The sequence below is a fragment of the Musca autumnalis genome, unplaced genomic scaffold (assembly GCF_047663935.1).
Source record: "Musca autumnalis isolate F117 unplaced genomic scaffold, ASM4766393v1 scaffold_1, whole genome shotgun sequence".
Classification (NCBI taxonomy): domain Eukaryota; kingdom Metazoa; phylum Arthropoda; class Insecta; order Diptera; family Muscidae; genus Musca; species Musca autumnalis.
Window position 1 is genome coordinate 248,451,530 of NW_027411644.1, and position 14,672 is coordinate 248,466,201.

The 14,672-nt window shown below is 34.7% G+C and overlaps 1 protein-coding gene across 7 annotated transcripts in view; it reads left to right on the plus strand.

The window, feature by feature from the left end:
* The first annotated feature begins 496 nt into the window (after positions 1 to 496).
* Atg16 (Autophagy-related 16) overlaps positions 497 to 14,672 on the plus strand; it is a 611,817-nt gene continuing 597,641 nt past the window's right edge. For 5 of the 7 annotated variants that reach the window (XM_073960676.1, XM_073960678.1, XM_073960677.1 and 2 more), the window contains exons 1-3: positions 497 to 1,019; positions 1,344 to 1,623; positions 1,694 to 1,856. In XM_073960676.1, coding sequence (XP_073816777.1) covers positions 923 to 1,019; positions 1,344 to 1,623; positions 1,694 to 1,856 — 540 coding nt within the window. In that variant the 5' untranslated portion in view covers positions 497 to 922. The remainder of the gene's footprint in view (positions 1,020 to 1,343; positions 1,624 to 1,693; positions 1,857 to 14,672) is intronic. The other 2 variants (XM_073960679.1, XM_073960682.1) reach the window with 1 other exon arrangement.

The window sequence follows — 14,672 nt, forward strand, 5'->3', positions numbered from 1 at the left end:
ACTGCAAAAATAAGCTTCGTTCCCGTACTTTTTAATAGTAAAACTCGTAAAAGAGAAAACTGCAAAAAATTTGTTTTCACGCACAAGTTTTTTGAAATAGTTCGGGAACGGAAAAATGGAAAATACGTCAAAAAAACTGGAACACATGTCAAAGTCGGCGTATCAGCCAATCAGACGCCTGCAACCATGTTACTATTTTTTTACTCGCCCAAATTTGTCGTGTAAAAAGTTTTTAAAGAGAGCGTCATTCAGCGCCATTTTTGTTTAAAGAGATCTGAACATTTTACAACTTTTTTGTGTACGGGAACGCTTTTTCGAGTAAAATGTGTAAAAGTCGTAGAAATTGTAAAAACTTTTTAGTTCTGGAACACAGCTATAGTTGAAATTGTAACAGTTGTATTCTCAACAGTAAAGGAACACAACTATGGTTTCGCAACAACTTAACAGAAAACCAAAACGTAGCGTAGCATACGATACGTCACACACTAACCACATCACTCTTGTTGTGCAAATCATAAACAGCTGTTGATTGGAGCTGTCAAAAACAAACAAAAACAAAACAATTTGACAAATTACCATTGGTTGGACCTGCAAAACAAATTGGTGGAGTCATAAATAACAACATATTTATCTCAAAATATATTTTGGAGAAAGCGATTATCACATTTGCATGTGAAAGAACGCATAAATGTCCCGGGACAGTGTAATACGCGGAAAAGTTTGGTGCAAGTACGACGCGACGACTGACAAAAAAGGCAACGGCAAAGAAATATAATAGAAAAAGAAGAAAAAGACGGAAGATTGCATACCTCTACGCAAAGGGGATTTTTTTGGTTTGGTGGTCAGTGTTAAGGATTGATAAGACAGACATAAGAAAAACTTGTTAAAACATCGGAATCTTTGGAAATAAAGCTACATTGAGATGGCTCAAGAAGAAGAATATCGTCAGGACATAATCAATCGTTTGCGGGAACGTAATAGGCGCGATGTTTTACCTTTTAAAGAAATCATACAGCAAAGTAAGTGCCGTCCAACTAGACAACTAGAGAAGCAACGACAACAACAACACGACACTGTTAGCCACAGCCAGCATCACAACGCATCATAAGACATTTGTAAAAAGCGAGGAAGAGAAGAGGGTCAAGGTCGTCTATAGTTTGTGTTTATAAACGTTACTGTGTGGAAGTGCGTGCGTGCTTGCGATATTTTTGTTTTGTTTATTTGTTGATGCTGATGCTGTCGTTGATTATGAAGATGTTGTTGTCGCCGCTTATTGTTGTTGACATTGCAACTTCTTGATTGGAATATTTTTTACTTATATTTTCCCCTCTTCTACCTCCCAGATAATCGCCTACTGGACAATGTTGCCCAACTAAAGTCAGACAATTTAAAAATATCCGTAGAAAATGAACAATTACGTACGGCCATCTCAACAGGTGGTGGTGGTGGTAAAGATAGCACTGCGGCCCAACTGGCCATTGCTGCCTTGGAGAAGAAATTGCTAGCCCAGCAGGAAGAATTAACCGGCTTGCATAAACGCAAAGGAGAAAATTCCCAATTAATTGTCGATTTAAATATAAAAATGGAAAAACAGCAGCAAATCATTGCCAGCAAGGAACAAAGGTAGGTGGAGGAAAGAACATCCTAATTGAATTTTGTAATTTTCCTTTTATACTATTTTCCTTCGTGGTAGTCTTGCGGAACAGAAAAACACCAACGCATCCTTAAAGGCTGAAAATCAAATGTTAAAATCCAGCCTGGAGGAACTGAAAAATCTGAATACAACATTACGTGATGAATATACCGCCTTACAGTTGGCTTTTAGTGCATTAGAAGATAAGCTGAGAAGTGTTCAGGTGAGTTGAATAAATAATGAACATTTGAAGTGTTTATTGTGAGAAACATGTTTTGAAAATTATTAGATGGGGGCTCGGAATTTAGATCAAATTGTGAGGAAAAGAAATATATGTAATTTTGTCGAAAAATATGTAATTGATACGTATCAATCTAAATGCATATATGTTAGGTGCAATCCATGTCAAAAGGTTATCTGCCATTGACAGCTTTAACAGATATACATGGTACATTGTATGTTTTCTTCGTAGTTCTCCACATACTATCGCATAAGCGTAGGTATATATTTTAAAATAGGCACTGCAATTAAACTGTAGGTTGGTTAAAAAGAGGAAACCAATAAGCATCAATTGTATTATTTTCGGCTCGATTTTATATCATCTCGCGTTGACAGTATTAAACAAAAATTATAATGTGGCTATACAAGATACTCGTACATATGTTTAACACATATAAAATGTCTGCTTGGACCCGTCTGATATGATCCGCATATCAGTACAAGTTGTCTATCGAAGCAGCTTTGGTAGAGAAATTGAATACCATGGACATCAAATAGTTTGTGGTGGCTTTTGTCCAAAAAACAGAACGATGACAGGGAAGATATTTTCAATATCAACGAGGAGCACACCGTCTTAAAGTTTTAAATTCAACCTTATGTAGATGTTGAATAATAAGGAATACCACTTGGAATATATGTACAGCTACTGTTCCGTTCGTTTAATAATTTTTAAAAATAATCATGGTACATGAAATTATTGAAATTACATGTGTAAAAATGTGAGTTTTCTCCAGGGCCGAATTTAGGATGGCGAATTCAGGCCTTCCTCTTCTTTTGCTGTCAAAAGATTTCTGCGAGGAATCCACCAAGAAGAAGTAATACAATAAAATGCGTTTTACGCATTTTAAACTTAAACGATGTGTTTAACGAGGTGTTTATTATTAATTAAAGGGAAATCAGAACATTTTGTTTGTTTCTCAAAATAGTAATTTTAATATTTTAAAACAACTAATTTATTAGTCGAAAAAATTCGACATTGTTCTCCAAGGGGTAACGCAGGGAAGACTTTATTTACGAATATTCTCTCTATATGAGTTTTATCAAAAATCAAGGAGTATTTTTTTAATTTTTGAAAAAAATTACGTTATTTAAAAATTAAAAAAAATCATATACAGTGAGTCAATTAAGTATTTTGCCTATTTAGAAAATTGAAAAAAATTATATAATTTCATTTAAAATCATCAAATTAGTGGTCAAAAAGTGGAATTTTTGCACGTAGTATGTTTGTGGATAGTTTAATATCCAATATCTGCAAGAAACGCTGCGAAAGGCCTAATGGTCTTCTAGATATTGACAAAAATCTATAACAACACAAACTATTTTACCTCAAAAAAAGTATTTTGCCTTTTACATATTTTTTGAGAAAATTACATTTTTGTTACACGCTAAGGGCCTGTTCATGTATGTCGATAAGAAAACGAATGCGGAAGAAAAACTACCAAATTTGAGTGTGTATTTCAAATTTGTTTTTTGTTTTGAAGCAAAAGCAAATGAAATAATATTTCAAAAACTAAAGTTTGGGTGTCTTTCATGGTGTCTTGGTGTCTTTCATGCGCACACATTTTCGTTTCGAAATACATAAACTGGGGGTAAATATTTTTATAGCAACCGTTGGAGATTATCACATTCTACGGCCGTTTCGACACTAGTTCCACATCTTGCGACATGTTTTCGTGGTTAGGCAAAATGTGCCTCATCGAAATATTGGTTTTAGATCTCAAGTGTGTTTGGACGACATCATTTTCATATAATTTGGAGTCGATTTAGCCATCTCCATCCGTCTGTCTGGTTGAGCGCACGATAATTTTCGAACTGATCTTGTCTAAACTTAGTTCAAGTTCATAGATGGGTCATATCGGTCCACTCCTTTCGGTAATTCCCCACAAAACATTCAAAATTTGTAGCTAAAACTGTGCGCAAGATGATCCTCGAAGGCAGTAACCGAGTTGGTCCATAAACGGTACGTCGTAATAATTATAAGGTACATAGATCAGGTTCAAATATGGACTACATCGGTCCACTATTTCGCGTACCCCCAAGACAAAATTTCGGAAAAGTTCAGTTTAAGGTCTGCTCTTAAATCGCTTTGATTGTTTTTTGCAACAAGATGTATTCGCTTCGTCCAGTACGCCTTTAGGTTGAGATCGAAATAGTGGTTTTAGACAGCCTATATGTTCGGATTAAATCAGTTCCAGATAACTGGAAGCCGATTTAGCAACTGCCCGGCCGTCTGTATGGCTAATTGAAACACATGATAACTATCGAACGAAGTAAACGTTTAAGTCCAAATTTTGTACATCCTAATATTTTTTCTTTCGAACAGAGTAACCGATTTGGTCCAAACTTTACACATCACACTGTATAGAATAAAAAACAAGTAAAAAAAGTATCAGTCGGCTTTGCCGACAGAGATATACCCTCAGCCTGGGTATATTGAAACAATTTTTATCCAAAAACGTATGTATTTAGGGGTTTTTATAAATTTTGGGAATTTGAACCGAGAAAAATGTTCATTAGGATTAGGGATCAAAAGTTTTGCTTAGGAGATACTTAAAGGAATGGATCTTCATTGACCATTATGGAAGTGGATCTTCAGCCACTACATATGGTGTCATATGGGGGATTTACACACTTCGGGATGTTTACTCAAGAAGTATGGACTTGCCCCTGAAAAAACGTTTACCATCGTAATTGAGGCAGCGAATGCAAGTTACTTCAACAAAAATCAAAGTAATTCGATAGCAGGTCTTAAAGTGAACTTATCCGAAATTTTGTGTGGGAGGTACCGGATGGATTGGACAAATATACTCCATATTTGAACCTGATCTATATCTAGTAGATATATAAGGATGTGTAAAGTATGGACCAATTCGGCCACTCCCTTTAAAAGTTACCGTATGAACAAATTTTCCGAACATTTTTGAACTTTTGTGGGGGAGGTACATGAGGGAGTGGACCGATCTGGCTTATCTTCAAACTTAGACTATGTTTGGACAAAATATTACTAAGGCCAAATTTTGGACCAAATCGGCAGACCCGTTCTAGAGTTATCTTGCGCTCCAACCACCTCACACGGTGTAATTGAGGCAGCGAATGCAAATTGCTTCAACAAAAATCAAAGTAATTCGTTGGCAGGTCTTTAAGTGAACTTATCCAAAATTTTGTGTGGGAGGTACCGGATGGATTGGACAAATATACTCCATATTTGAACCTGATCTATATCTAGTAGATATATTAGGATGTGTAAAGTATGGACCAATTCGGCCACTCCCTTTAAAAGTTACCGTATGAAAAAATTTTCCGAACATTTTTGAACTTTTGTTTGTTGTTTGTTTTATTTTCTCAGGAAATATGAACTTTCCCCTAATGAAACTTGTACCGTGCTATAGAGGGCAGTGATTACAAGTTGCTAAAACAAAAATCACAGTAATTCGTGAGAGGACCCTAAACTGAACTTTTCCGAAATTTTGTGTGGGAGGTACTCGAAGGAGTGGGCCGATTGAGACTATATTGGGACCTCATCTTCCTCTTGTGGAATGCTTACGATATGCAAAGTATGGACCAAATCGGTTGCTCCCTTCAAGAGTTATGGTGCGCACAATTTTTCCGAACATTTTTGAACTTTTGAGGTGGAGGTACCTGAAGGAGTGGACCGATATGGTCCACATCTTCGAACTTAAATCAAATCTGGACAAAATATTTCGATACCCAAAATTTTAACCGAATCGATTGTTCCGTTCGAGAGTTATCGAGCGCACCAGCCAGACAGACCGACAGACAGACGGACGGACATTGCTAGATCGACTCAAAATTGTCTGAAACGGATATCGTACAAACATACTTGGGGTCTAAAACCATTATTTCGATGAGGCACATTTTTGGTCGTATCAACGTGTAAATACCCTCTTTAGCCTAAAGGCTGAGGGTATAAATAGATCAGTAGTGCGATTCTCGAACTCATTTATTGAGTTACCGACAAAAATCGGTAAAATTAAAACGCAAAATTATGAGTGAAAAGTGGACCAACTTAAATGACCCATTATCCCATTTCAGCGAAACTTTGCACATCTGAAAATTTCTTCCAAATGTGCATCAACCTCCACAGGCTGAGGGTGTATCTCTGTCGGCAAAGCTGACTGACGTTAATGATGCAAAATATTAGAAAACTGAGAAGTTTAACTTTGACCTTAAATTCCTCTGCAACTACTAGACCTAATTTCAAACTTAGTTTAAGTTTCAAAATGGATTATGTCGGCCCATCCACAGAAGTTCAACAGTTATGAGCTTAAATCCATTTAAAGGTCTCCTCACGAATCATATTGAAATTTTTATAATGGGTAGTCCTTGTGATGATAGCTACAAACATGCATTTTTGTAGGGGAAACCATTACTAATGGTCTCGTAATGTCCCAATATTCACACACCCCCATGATGAGTTCTTTACTGTTGGTAGTCTTTGGGTGCCGACATTTTCAACTGTGGCAATAATATCGCGCATCGTAATGTATATAAACAAAGTTTGTTACAAAAATGATATTTCTTTATAAAATTAGGGGGTCTGTTCATAGGTCATTTAAGTTCACCACACCTGTTATTGATTTTTGGCGCAGTTGAGGCTTAGGGTTTTCTAGGAACCTTTGAGGCAAGTGTGATTGAGTAAGCGCTGCCTCTTTGGATATCAAATTTTATTAGCTATCTAATGGTATACATACATATAAGCTTAATCGGTTACTTAAAACATGATCAAAAATAGGTTTATCCTCCAACAAAATTTGTTATTAGCGATCTCCACATATCTAGAGATATTCACGGCAAAAATTTCAGATACACCCAGATATCTAGTTAAACAATACCAAATATACAAAAACAAAATTATAGACCCTTTCTGAAAGAAAAATCTTGAGTTCCTTTCCTCGGTGGCAATATATCCCTCAGTAATGTTGAGTATTTCAGCCATGTAAAACTTCTCTACAAGTGATGTCTTGGGACACGCCGTTCGGACTCGGAGATAAACTGTAGGTCCATATCATAGAGCTAATATGAATCGGGGTGCACTCATTGATATGAGAAAGTCTCCTTTGTCCTTATGTTGGAACAATTGTTATTATTATAGTTTTTTTTTTTTGAACAAGGATCGGGCAAAGACAAAAAAGAAACAAACAATGCAGACGCGAAAATATCAATTAGTTGTCTTTGAAAACCGTGCCTAAAATCTTCTGATCAACATTTACATATGTAGAATATTTGGATTTTTTATTTTAAAAAAAATCGCATCATGTCACATATTTACTACGGTGCAAGAAAAAGGCCGAAATACTCAACAAAAAATCGTCATTCGAATTGACAGCGGACATGTAATCTCAAAACGAACCTACAACAACGTCCAAGAGATATAAAGCTACTTTCTTAAGCATATAGGGTGAATCAAAACATTTATAACGCCGTAACTTGGAAGCTTGAACTATGGCGAAAATTTATTTTTTGTGTTCTTTATATACACAATACGAGATTTTATCCCCAAATAGTTTTCCAAGATTAAGCAATTTTTTTCACCGAATCGACATTTGAAGACTGGATCCATAGCACAATTACCCAGGTAGCGGTATCGTAAAATTTTGAATATGCTATGTCCAAATTTTCTTTATGGTGTTGGGGAAATTACAACAAAAATAATTTTTTTTATAAAGGGATTTGACTTTTCATATTCGAACAGCTGATGTGATACCACTACCTTGGTAATTGTGCCATGACTGGATCGTAGAAAGTCGGGAAAACTATTTTTAAGTTTTTGACAAATCCAGGTTTCCAACTATGTTTGATACCCGACATTCGGCCATAAATTGAAGCTTTGAGTTTGCAATATATAGAACCTGGGTAGGTGGCGGTCAGATAAAAAGGTACAGAGCTTACAACAGTTGTTTAAGTGTTTATTAAATTATTTTTTTATATTGAATTTTGACCATGAATTTAATGTCTAATTTTTGCTTACTTTTTAATTTCATATATTTTGTAATATTATTGTGAATTATTTGCTAAAATTATAAAATTCGTCTGTGATAATATTTGTTTTAATAATTTTGCGAAAAACCCAGCCCGTTATATCGTTGACAATTGTTATCAAGTACAAATACGAATGCCTATGAATTTGGGGTATGTACACTAATTAACGATAAATATTTGCTTATTTATGCTAAGAAAAACATGTGATGTCAAACGCCGATAACCTCCGTATTTACTCACGTTTTGAGATATTTGATGAAGATAAAAATTAGCAGGCCGTCACAAAAATTGAAAACAACATTATTTCATGAGTGGTTGTTGTTGTTATTTATAGAATTTCCAATTTCACCATAGGTGTGAATGCAGAAAATGCAAAAATCGAGATTCAATGACCCGTTGTTAAAAGCAATCATTTGTCATTGGACTTTTTACAACCTCATATCCCTGTAACATATGATGATCAGGTTTTACCTAAGATTAGATAAAATCCTAATTATAAGGTGATTCGGAAGAAACTCACTCACAAAGTCATTTGAAAAATTTTTATATGAGCTTTTTTGAGAAGAAGTCACTGAAAATAAGTCCCAATTTACATTGGGCGAGTTTACTTGCGGCAATTGTCAGTTTGATGGAGAGAGAGGTGAGGCATATGGTATCCCTTTGCCTCTCAGCCCCCTCTCTCACCTACAAACTGACAATTGCCGCAAGTAAACTCGCCTAATGTAAATTGGGACTAAGCTTCGAAGACACATGACATAACCAAAATGGCACAACCTTTTGTTTCTCACCATCTTACCATCTCATCATATACATATCGTCGGTGTCATGCTTAAGTGTTCCATACGCCATTTGCCTGTTTTGAGATAATCGCATTTTAATGATTTGCGTCACAACTGTGTGGAGCTGGCTAAAGCAAATATTTATATTTTTGTCTTGAAATATTAATAATAATGTATAGGACATATTTGCAAAAATTTAGAGGAATATGTATTGGAATATAAAAGTTATAGAGATTTTTTTAAAAAAAGAATTTTTGTCGATTTGTTCCATATCCGCACTTATGACACAAATGTGAAATATTGTAAAGGTAAGGTCACATTAGGCAAATATTTGCTCTAAATTTGTTTCATCATATTTGCCCAAACAAATGTGAATTTCATGCAAATTTTTGTTTGCGTTCACATTAGAGGCAAATATTTGGCCTATTTTGTTTGCTCAAACAGTGACAAATAACGCAACGGGCAAACATATTTGCCATGTGTTCACATTTGAAAACATATTTTCACCCAAAAACTGTTTGAGCAAACTGTCGAAAAACATAAATTTATTTGGACTAGAAAAATAGAAAGAGAGAAATAAAAAATATGGCGTTTCGTTTATTGTTTATTGTGGAGAATGAGAATAAAATCTGTTTGGCAATGAGTGCCTTGTCGGAATGAGTTTATTTGCGTATTGTTGCGAATGTATGTACATACATACATATGTATATGATGGCACATTGACATTGTGCTTTGGAAAGTTATTTTTATTAAAGGTAAGGTCACATTAGGCAAATATTTGGTACAAATTCGTTTTCCCATATTTGCCCAAACAAATGTGAATTTCATACAAAATTTTATTTGTGTTCACATTACAGGCAAATATTTGACACATTTTGTTTGTTCAAACAGTGACAAATAACGAAATGGGCAAACATGTTTGCTGTGTGTTCACATTTGAAGAGATATTTTCACCCAGAAATTGTTTGAGCAAACTGCCAGCAAATATAAAATTATTTGGCCGAGAAAAATAGAGAGAGAAAAAGAGAGAAATAATAAAAATGGCATTGTGTTTATTGTTTGTTGTGGAGAAGGCAAATCAAAGACCACATGTTTGGCAATGAGTGCCTTGTCGGAATGAGTACATTTGTGTATTGTTGCGAATGTATGTGAATTATGGCACATTGTGCCTTGGAAAATTATTTTTATAAACAGCTTTCAATTTTGTTTATTATGAATTCATATTTGTATTTAAATGTTGTCAACGTAGTATTTCAACCAAAATGGTGAAGACAGTTTACCATGAAAACGTTTTCTATTAATGAAAATAATATACAGGTTATCAAGATAATGTTTTTAAACATTGAAAACGAAGTTTTTTTGTATTGACTTATGAAAATTAAATTTTTTTATAAAAAAATCGCCCTTTTTATAAAATTATTTGGTGAAGTTTGTGAAGATAATATTGGGCGTATAAATAAAAATCCATGTATAACAATAATAACCAAATGAAAAACAGTGTCAAATTCAATATGCGGCACTTTGTTTGGCTTCTTCAAAATTTTTCGAAAAAATTGACATTTTAACGCAGCTATTTACAACTTGCCACGGTAATATTTTTAAAAGAAAGAAGATTTTTTGTACTGATTTATTAAAGTTGACAGATAATCGGGATTAAAACGTCGGTTGTTGTTTTCAAGACAGTATTGGATGTATAAATAATAAAACTAAATCCGCGTAGCAGTACAATTATACCCACTACCAATAATTACGTCACAATTACTATTGTAATGTATGCCAATACGTCTAATAATTTCTGAGGTTTTGCGTTTTTCTAAAACCCACCATTTTTGATGCGCATCCGGTTTCAGTAGCACCCATAAAAAATATGTCAATATACACCTATTTCAAACAGATTCTTCACGAACCGCGGATGTGCCTCCACATTAAATTTTTGGTAAAATCGCGTATAAAGGATTCCATTTATGTAAGAAATGTTAAAGAAAATCGCGGTTTAATACGCCGATTCGTCAAAATACATTTTTGCCGATTTTCGTATTTTCAAGGTATCTATATCCGCGGTTTTAGTCGATGGATTCGATCGCCGAAGGTCTCATTAGATCCGTCGCGTAAAAAAACTAAATTCACGCGGGGTACAAAGGAAATTAAATAACACTTGTAAATTTTAAACTCAAAAAATAGGTTTTTTTTGAAAAACCCCGAAATTCCGGCTTCAAAATGTCAGCATCAATTTTAGGTGGATGCAGTGGATATATCGAAAAATGATACACTAGTATCCCATTGCCCATGAAGTATTCTTTGAGTCTTTCTTTGAGCATATGTCTATAAAATGTAAGGTCAGAAGGGAGCATAAAAAACTTGTTGGCTTCAACCCATTTTTAGCTATTTTTCTACATTGATGCCAACACAGCTTCCACGTAAATTAATTTTTATGGTCGACCTTATGGATATAGATTTTCAATCATACTATATAGAATATGTTAGCAGTTCGCGAATTCTGAATGGGTGAAACTCGGATTCATCGATTGTAAAACATTTTTGGTTTTTTAAATCCCTCACCTCCCATTTATTTATTTCTTTATTCACTAATTATTGACTTCGTATTATATATTTACAAGAAATTTCGTCATTTTATGGTCATATGCCCCTTTTTAATATGTGACAACAATGTGTTTCAACACATGTTTGCTCTTGTTTGCTCTTACAAACAAATTGTAAGACCAAATAAATGTTTGTCAAAAAAGGAGGAAAATATTTGCTGAACGGTGTTCACATTAAAAGCAATTTGGTTAAATTTTTGTTTGCTTCCAAATAGTTTTGTTTTCCCAAAATCAGCTGTTTTCTTGTTTGCCTTTGAAAAATATTTGCTGGTCAAATTGTGGCAAACAAATATTTGTCACTTTTGAGCAAATATTTGCCTAATGTGACCTTACCTTAACAGCTTTTAATTTTTAGTTTGCAATGTAATGTTTTCAAAACCAAAAAAGGATTTTTGTGTTAATTTATTAAAACTGACAGATAACACGGTGCGCCTGAATCAATTTGGAATGGAAAGTGCTTACACATGGAAAGTTTTTTCGGATTTTGAAACTACAATGTTCAATGAAAAATCAAAAAACAAAAAATCGCCTAAGCGATATTAAAATATGTTGCGGTCAAAGTTCACATTTTTCGGGTCTTTATAGGCGTTCAAGATTTGGCTTGGAAACCGCAAGTGAAAATGTAGCATTGAAAATTCTATACACGATTGACCATTATGACTTTTTCCTATTGTTTACAATGTTTGAGATATAGAAGTTCAAATTGGGACAATGCACTGACTCCATCGACTGCTTATAACTGCATGTGACTGCAATGTCACAATTTAAGGTTATATATCTCAAGAAATATTACAATCTAGGAAAAAATTACAAAAGTTGTAGAGAATATTCACAGCTATAAGATTATCTCTAGTCCAATTTCTATAAGACTTCAAGCAAAATCCTTGAAGAGAATTTCCATTCAACGCCTTCTTTAGTCCCATTTCGATAGGACTTGCTGTTTCCAAGCAAAATAAAACCCCAAAAAATATGAACTTTAAACGGCAACGCGTTTCAGAATCCACGAAACTTCCCAGGTGTAAGCACCTACCATTTAAATTTGGTTGAGGCGCACCGTGATAAAGATGTAGTTTTTTTGTAAAAATTGGCCGACTTCTTGAAGACAATAGACACTAAAAATAAATCCACGAAGTTGTACAATAATAACCAAAATAATTATTTAATTGTAATGCAAGCATTGAAATCAATGTTCATGGCATTTTTCCAGTCCCACTGACTAAATTTAGAAATATTTTCTATAGCGGTATTCTACTTCCAAGACATCCATCAACGATAGATTTCACAATTAATTTCGCGTTTTACCTCTTCTATTTCCGTTATAAAAAACAGCTCGCCTATTCCTATACCTAACAAATCTGCACCTAAAATGATATCAAATTTGGTCCAGAGAATTCGGAAAAATTGATTTTGGGCATCATTCAGTATCAGAGAATACACACACACCTACATAAATATATAAATCCCTCACCTTTCAATTGTTTATTTGTTTATTCATTAAATATTCGCTTTGTATTATATATTTACAAGTAATGTTAACTTTTTTATATTCGTAATATCTTTTTTTAATAGGTGACAACAATGTGTTTCAGCAGATATTTGCCCTTGTTTGCTCTTACAAAACTTTTGTAAGACCAAATAAATATTTGCACAAAAGAGTGAAAAATATTTGCTCAAGAGTGTTCACATTATGGGCAAACTGGAAATTTTTTTGTTTGCTGGCAAATGGTTTTGTTTCCCCAAAATCAGCTGTTTTCTTGTTTGCCCTTGAAAAATATTTGCTGGTCAGATTGAAGCAAACAAATATTTGTCATTTTTCGGCAAATATTTGCCTAATGTGACCCTACCTTAAATCACATGGAACAAAGTGACAACAAATTTTTCCACCTTTGCCTCAATAAATTAAATACCTCTAAATCGAAAATTAAAATTCTGATTTTTGAAATGTGTTTTTAAACTTGTAAGTTTTTAAAATATTAATTTCATAACTGGAAAAAGTTTATGCTTTCCCATCGAGGCGTGAATATCTCGGAAACTAGAGCAGATAGGAGAAAGCCGACTAGAAATTCAGAAAGAGCATACCGGAAAACCCTAGAAACCACCTGTATCTCAAAAAGGCGTATGGAACACTTAAGCATGACACCGACGATATGTATATCATTTTATATCACATATAATTTTATTTCATGTATCATATCAATTAAAAGTGGTTTGTGCGAGATCTTTTTATACCCTCGGCATTTATGCTAACGAGGTTATATACACTTTCATACGGGTAAAATGTGCCTCATCGAAATAATGGTTTTAGACCCTAAGTATGTTTGAACGAAATCCGTTTCAGACAATTTGGAGTCGATTTAGCAATGTCCCTCCGTCTGTCTGGGTGACTGGTGCGCATGATAACTCTCGAACGGATGAGCTGATTTGGTCCAAAATTTGGCTTTCGTAATATTTTGTTCAATGGGTGCCACCGTGTTCCAATGGTATGCACACCCGCCTTGCACGTAAAGGTCGTGGGTTCGATTCACAGGCCAGGCAACATCAAATTTTCAACGTTGTCAAAATACCCCTCAGTGATGTTGGCGACATTTCCTGGGTATTTCAGCCTTGTAAAACTTCTCTACAAGTGTTGTCTTAGGACACCCCGTTCGGACTCGGCAATACACAGTGGGTCCCATATCATTGAGCTAATATGAATCGGTGTGCACTAATTGATATGAGAGATGTCTCCCTTGTCTCATCTGGGATGTTTGTGGAACAATTATATTATTATAATATTTTGTCCAAACTTAGTTCAAGTTCGAAGATAAGCCAAAATGGACTCTATCGGTCCTTTCCCACACAAAATTTCGGAAAAGTTCAGTTTAGGACCTGCTCTCGAATCGCTTTTATTTTTGTTGTAACAACTTGCATTCGCTGCCCACATTACGAAGGTGCAAGTTTTTTTCAGGGGCAATAGCCCGAGAAAACAGCCCGAAAGTTGTACAAATCTATCTCTCCCGCGATAACTTTGAAGCGAGTAACCAATTTGGTCCATACTTTGCACATCGTGAAACTTCTACCAGACATAGTTGAGATTCCAATATGGACTCTATCGGTCCACTCCTTCGGGTACCTCCCATACAAAATTTCGGAAAAGTTCAGTTGAGGACCTGCTCTCGAATCGCTTTGATTTTTTGTTGTAACAACTTGCATTCGCAGCCCCCATTACGACGGTGCAAGTTTATTCTTCCTGAGAAAATAGCCCGAAAGCTGTAAAAATCTCTATGGCACTATGCGTACGATAATAGTACGTTTATATATCACCGGATTTAAAAAATCCACTGTGTTTTAAAGGTCAATTCCATCGTGTATACGTCAAATAAATCCTCATAAAGAAGGTTA